The sequence below is a fragment of the Suricata suricatta genome, chromosome 17 (genome assembly GCF_006229205.1).
Source record: "Suricata suricatta isolate VVHF042 chromosome 17, meerkat_22Aug2017_6uvM2_HiC, whole genome shotgun sequence".
NCBI classification, from domain to species: Eukaryota; Metazoa; Chordata; class Mammalia; order Carnivora; family Herpestidae; genus Suricata; species Suricata suricatta.
In genome coordinates this window covers 52,448,479-52,455,348 of record NC_043716.1, presented here as the reverse complement: position 1 = coordinate 52,455,348, position 6,870 = coordinate 52,448,479, and the positions used below count along the sequence as shown (strand labels likewise).

The 6,870-nt window shown below is 49.5% G+C and overlaps 1 protein-coding gene across 1 annotated transcript; it reads left to right on the top strand.

The window, feature by feature from the left end:
- Positions 1-1,411: 1,411 nt before the first annotated feature.
- On the top strand, positions 1,412-6,259 carry LOC115281753 (CMRF35-like molecule 3). Its single transcript, XM_029927230.1, has 4 exons — positions 1,412-1,451; positions 2,697-3,029; positions 4,521-4,617; positions 5,902-6,259. Exons 1-4 carry the CDS (start codon positions 1,412-1,414, stop codon positions 6,011-6,013), a joined length of 582 nt encoding a protein of 193 aa, XP_029783090.1. The 3' UTR covers positions 6,014-6,259.
- Positions 6,260-6,870: the final 611 nt, after the last annotated feature.

Genomic DNA, 6,870 nt, shown 5'->3' with positions numbered 1-6,870 from the left:
CTCCCAGCTCTTATTTGCTTTCTTCCAAATTGGTGCCACCTAAGGTGGTGCCAGCGAGGTGCCCTTAGGTGAAAACTTTTAAGAGCAATGGAGAGGTAGATGAAGTTCCTTTCCAACAACCACATTTTTGTATTTTTCTTCCAAGTCTCTGCTCCCACCTAACTCCTGGGCTGGAGGGGAAGCTTTCTATTCCCCTCCTCCCCCTGTGCCCCATAACCTGAGGAACACCAGATTACCACCGCGGGGTCCTCACTCAGTTGGCTGGTGGGGGAGGAGGGGCAGGAGGATTATAGGAATGAGTGATTCAGTTCAGCCACGGGTAAAGTGTAACCCAAGAGTCTAGCTGAATGAAGTGGTCATTGCTTCAACAAGCTAAATATATGTTCTGCATCACTGAGGTAACACAAGGTGAGAGAAAGAGCACCTGATGAGAGTTGTGGGGTTTTGGGTTCTGGGTTGGCTTTAAATGAGGCCTTGATCAAATCTCTTAACTTTCGGGCTTTGGTTTCTTCAACCCTAACTTGAAAGGATTGGCCTATGTAGGAGGCTATGATGAATTACTAGGTTAAAAAACCAGGGGCACCTGGGTGACCTAGCAGGTTAGGTGTCCAGCTCTCGATTTCAGTTCAGGTCATGATCTCTTGGTTCATGGGACTGAACCCCTCCTTCACACTCTTTCCCTCAAAATAAATAAACCTTAAAAAATTGGAATATAATAGAAAACATCTTAGTGCACAGGAAGTATTATTTTATGAGACTTTTGTTTCAGACATAAATATGGGTGATAATTCTGGGCTGAAATGTAACACATTTCTTATTGTGGGTTTCAAGTGAAAACTTTTTAAAGTGTTTATTTATTTTGGGAGAAAGAGAGAATGCATGCACATGCAAATGGGGGAGGGCCAGAGAGAGGGAGAGAAAGAATACAAAGCAGGCTCAGCCCTGTCAGTGCAGAGCCCCACTCAGGACTCAATCTCATGAAACATGACATCATGACCTGAGCCTGTATCAAGTCTGATGCTCAACTGACTGAGCCACCGAGGTGCCCTTAGGTGAAAACTTTTAAGAGCAATGGAGAGGTAGATGAAGTTCCTTTCCAACAACCACATTTTTGTATTTCTAGGTTAATTATCAAATACCCCAAGTGCATAATATTTTTAACTTTTCTCCTTATCTGCGTGCATGCACATGCATGTGCGGGCACACCCACCCCCACACACAGATTTTTCCAGGGATCTTCCTTTATGTTTCATTTTGAGAAATCAAAAAGTGATGTGATCACAAGAGTAGGAGTGGAAGGAGGAACAAACAAAGAGAAGCAAGAACTTGGCATTGGGGTTCTGGAGGACTGTGAGGCCCAGTGTGCCATTCCTCCTGTAGATACAGCAGAGTGATCCACTGAGGCCACAAGATGTGTCTTCCCGGTGCCTTCCTGCTCCTCTGCCTCCCAGGTGAGTGCGCCTTGGGACGGGGGCACGTCTACTCTGTTGAGTTGACGGGGAGGAAGAGAATCTACAGAGAGAGGTCCACATAGGAGGTGTGGAAGGCTGGGAAGATCTTCCTGGAAGATTCAAAGTATTGCTCTACTTACTTGATTCTCCCACCTATCCTCCCTTTGAATGGATAAGAGAAATATTATCCTCTGGATAATCACCCACCTGACTTTTCCTGACTTGGGCTATAACCCCTATTTGCCAGTGATTTTTCTATGCATAGAATCATGTGTTGCTCTTGTCAGGGAGAGAAAGGGGTTGACTTAAGGTTAGTTAGCACATAGCTTCAGCTTCTCCCAGCTCTTATTCGCTTTCTTCCAAGTCTCTGCTCCCACTGAACTCCTGGGCTGGAGGGGAAGCTTTCTATTCCCCTCTTCCCCCCACCCCCATGACCTGGGGAACACCAGATTACCACCATGGGTCCTCACTTAGAAGCAGAGTGTTACAACTGTAACCCTGTAACTTGAGAGAAAATCCTCTGTCTCCCTTCTGTCCTCTATCTTCCAATTCCAAATCCCATTCCTTGTAATGCTTTGTTAACATGAGGATTATTGAAGCCCGGACATGACATGGATAGTCAGAGATGAGTCCTGCCAAGGGTGGTTTTGAGGATTAAACCCATTAACACATGTGAAGAGCCTAGAACAGTGCCCACTTATTCCTAACCCTTGAATCAATATTTGCTATCATTATGAGGACAGTGCTGGATCCTTGCTCAATTTTCTTACTCCCCCCCTTAATGGAGGAGAGCCAGGTTGGGCCTATAACAGAGTGAAAAATCACCCAAGAGAGTTGATTCACATCAACATCACCTCCAGAGACCCAGGAAGGTCAAAATGACTTGGTGGGGGCTGGAGGAGGGGAGAGATGAGTGTGGAGGGAGGATTTGAGAGATGAGTATGTGTGTTATGTGGAGGGAAGTTCATTTGCCATAGAGCAAAGATTTTTCTGGTCTGCTAGAGAGGCAGGAGAAAATTCATCTTGCTCATAGATCTGAGGGGAACACAGCTGCCCCTGTAGGCATGTGTTTGTGCAGCTAGGTGTGTTTCCTGTAGATGGGTGAGCATGGAAGGATGTGGGGTGGGGGGACACCCAGGGATGGGAAATGGTGTCTCTGTTCATTGAAGGTCACTGCAAGTTGGTGAGCAGGAGGCAGGAACTCCAGGATGCACTGGATAAGGTGTGTGGGTTTGTATTTTTCAGGCTGTTTCACTCTGAGCATTCCCAGGATCTTAAAAGGCACAATGGGAGGAACATTGGTGATAGAGTGCCGGTACAGTGTGGGAGAGGAGGGTCACAGGAAGTTCTGGTGCCGAGGGCCCAGCTGGACAGACTGTGTCCGAGTCATTGAAGCAGCACCGATGGAGGGGCAAGAGGTGAGGCGTGGCAGAGTGACCCTTCGAGACAACCCCAGAGAGCACCTTTTCCATGTGATCACGGAGGATCTGGAGGAAGGAGATGCAGACATTTACTGGTGTGGGGTGGAAAGGTCCACAAGTGTCCCCAAGGCCCCGGTGGCAGTGACAATTTTTCCAGGTAATCCCTTCCCTCACCCTTTGCTGCATGGGCTGAGGTCATGGGTGTCCAGTCTCTCTTGCTGAGAAGTGAAGGAAGGTTCTAGCCAAGGACCATGGCTGGCTTCCCAGGGGGACTAGGAGTGCACCTGTGTGTAGGCACATGCCTCTGTAAGAGCATGCATCCATGCCTATGTGTAAGTTGACTGGTGAAATAGGTTGGGTTGCAGCTTGAGCCCTGGAGTCAGAAAGCTGTGTTCAAGTCTCTGCTCTGCCACTTGCTGGCTGTGTGACTTGGACAAGTTACTTAACTGGTCTGTGCCTCAGTTTGCCCATTAGTTAAACAGGATAACAATAGTGTTTAGAGTGGCTGAGAGCATTAAATGGGTTGGCAGGGGTAAAGCACTGATCACAGCAGCTGGTAGTTAGTTACGGCTTACAAGATGGTAGCCATTGGTACTACCATCCAGGCCAAACCAAAGCTGCAACATTCACATCTCCAGGTTCTGGCGGGGAAAAGTTGCCTTATATCTGGGTTCTACGTGATCCCCTTGGTTCTCTCCCTCAGTCATTGAGATATTATTGCCTGTCTATTATGGACTGAATCTGGCGATGTCAGGGGCAGGTGGGGAAGTAGATAGATTCAGTCTTCACAGCCCAGTAGATTTGCAGGGAGTTGCAGATGTGGACCTTGGAGTGGAGGTAAGGAAGAAAAGGGACAGAGAACAGGGGAGCTTGGGAACAGGGGTGGGGCAGGGAAGTCCATCTTATAAGGACCTGCAGCCACTCACTCTATACAGATGGTGACAGGTGCAGTGTAAGTGTGTATGGGGGCTAATGAGATAGGGGTTAAATGGTGTTTGAATGGGGAGGGGCTACCCTAGGTACAGGGTCCTCAGGAAGGCCCCCTCCAAGGAGGCAGCATGTGAGCTGTGTCTCCTGCCCTATGGCTCCCCTGGGACCCCCGGCCCCCAGCCTGGGTCTCCTGCTCCTTCTTAGCCTAGCATGAATGCAACTATGTAGTTACACCTCCCTCACTCAGGCCCCCACTCAGAAGAGGCCATGTGCAAATCCACGCCAGCATTTTCCCATGCTTTTATTTTATGCCATGTGTCTGATCTGTGTGTGGGGGTGAGGGAGGGTGGGAAGGTTTGGGTCCTGCCCTCTGGGGCTTTCAGAGTCCCCACAGTGGTGAGAATGTGCTGGAGCCTCACCCGAAGGCCTCTTGTGGGGTTTCTTGGAGGGCTAGCCGAGGCCCCTGAACGACGCCTCCTTCCAGCATCCACCACCTGTGTCTGGGATGTCTTGGTGTGAGATGGGGCTGGGGGGGGGCCCAGAGAAGTAACATGGGGTCCTCCTACCTTGTCTTGGCACCTTCCCCAGGGACACTTCTCCTCTCACTGTGTAATCACAGGGTCCCTTGAGGAAGGGGAGATGTGCAGTTTCATGACAATTGCAGACTCTGAGCCATTGGGAGGTTGGGGCACAGAGTGACTTGTGACCTGTTCTGTAGGCTCAACGACAGTATCAATGACGACCACTGAGACATTGGCCAGCATGGGAGTCCCAGCTCTGACGAGTCACATGGCCAGCCCTGGCCTTCCTGCCTGGTAAGAAAAGTCATATGTCCAAAGAAGATTCCCACTATCCTGGCTGTATAGTTTCCTGGTAGGGACGCCAACCTGGGGCATCCCTGGCTTTGGTGTGATGCCTTAATATCTGTTGCAGATCCCAAGGAGAGCCAGGGGCCCTGTACTTGGCATCTGCTTTGGTTCTCTTCTCTGTCTCCTTCCCCATCTCTAAGTGTGAGGATGTTAGTAGCCGTGTTTGGGTTCCCATTGCAGATCTACTTTTTACTAGCAGGGTGATGACACTGGGCATGTCACTTAACCTCTGTATGTCTCAGTTGCTCCATCTGAAAAATGAGGATGATTCAGGCCATCTGAATGGCTTAGCTGGTTAAGTGTCTGAGTTTTGATTTCGGCTCAGGCTCATGAGATCTAGCACCATGTCAGGCTCCACACTGACAATGTGGAACTTGCTTGGGATTCTCCCTCTCATTCTCTGCTCCTTCCCTGCTTTCTCTTTCTCTCTTAAAATAACTAAATAAACATGCAAAAAATAAAATGTGGGTGATTCTAGTGACTATGGCTGTTTTATTTATTTGTGGCTGTCTTATGCCAAAAATTGGTCAAAAATATAATCATTTATGATGCTCCTGGATTTTATGAGTCAAACATTTGGACAGGTAACAACAGAGAAATTTGTCTCTGCTCCAGGGTGTCTGGAGCCTCAGCTGGAATCCCACATGTGACCTCTGCATGTGGTCTGGGCTTCCTCACAATATGGTTGCTAGGTTCATGAGCAAGTGTCCCAAGAGAGCCAGGTGGGTCCTCTCTCCTTCTCCTGACCTATTCTCAGAAGTCATGTGTCACTTCCACCATGTTCCGTAGTCAAAGCATCACTAGTCTATCCATCTTCAAAGGGATGAGCAATGCATTACACCTCTTGATAGAGAAGAGTCAGGCTTCTGGAAGAGCATGGAGGACTAGAAATATTTTTGGAAAATACAACCTGCCACAGGCATGATAACAGAACAGCCTTACAGAGTCACTGTGAAGAGAACAGGGTGAAGCATGGAGCCAATGCTCCCCACATAGCTAGCCATCCTCCCTTCTGTTCTCTCTTCTGTCTCTCTGTCCTGGGGAAGAATTTATCAGAACCAGCATGGGAGTGTGTGTGTGTGTGTGTGTGTGTGTGTGTGTGTGTGTGTGTGCTGATGATGATGGTCCATGACTTGTGTTCTGGGTTCAGGGCCTAAAGGTGGGGTGCAGAGTGGCCTCTTTCACAAATGTGCTGCAGCCACTTTCTTCTGAAACTATTTCCTCCACCAGGTCCTTCCTGCTCTTTGCCTGTTACCTGTTCCTGGTCTGTCTGAAGGTCAGCCTTCTCCTGAGCTTCAGCTATGCTGCCCTTTGGTTGGCTTGGCTTCAGCATCACCTCTGAGGGTGATGGTTTACCTGGCCCAGTGTAATGGCAGCTCACAACCCAGTGGCTCCCTGTCTGGTGACACAGTTCCTGGCCTCTCTGCTCCAAACTCAGCCTGGACCCCTCCCTGGGATGTGACGCCAGAAATGAATCAGCCCCACCAGAGACTTTTGCACCTGGGCATTGAATCATCTTTGCCGGATCCCTTCCTGGGCTGGCCTGACAGAAGACACCAGGACACGGTGTGAGGACATGGGCTCTGGACTGAGATGGATGTGTGTTCAAACCTCAGTGTTGCCACTTATCACATGACCTGGGAGGGGTTATTCGATGGTTCTCATCATCTGTTTCTTGGATTTGTATATAATTGAGATAATATGTGGAGGACATTGGCCGTGTAGGAGGGGCTTCCACATGGAGCTGCCATGGCAAATGCTGGTTTGGGTCCAGGGTACAGGGAGGAGGGTAAGGAGTGAAGGGACCTTGCAGGGGCAAGCCAGGCCTCCTGCGACTTCACTTGACTCTGGACACAATGTGAGGAGGTGGTTAGCCCCCCAGAGGCCCCACCCACATCTATCTGTGCCAAACATGCATTCAGCAAATGGGAGAAGGGGATGAAGAATGGGGGTCTTGCTTTAAAGGGCAGCCGAAAGCACCGTACCTATGTGCAGTAGGTGCTAGGAAGAGGGTTTTCTTGTGACAAGCTGCAAACAGAGCTGCATCAGGGGCAGTGAATGTCCAGCCATGCAGCGGCCTGACCTGGCTCCAGATTGAACCCCTTCCCTTCCTTCTCTCTCTTTGTCCCTCTGTCCTCCATCCTCAGTGGCCTCTGCCCTGGGGAGGAGTTCCTTTTTCCTTCCTTAAGGTTCAGCCCT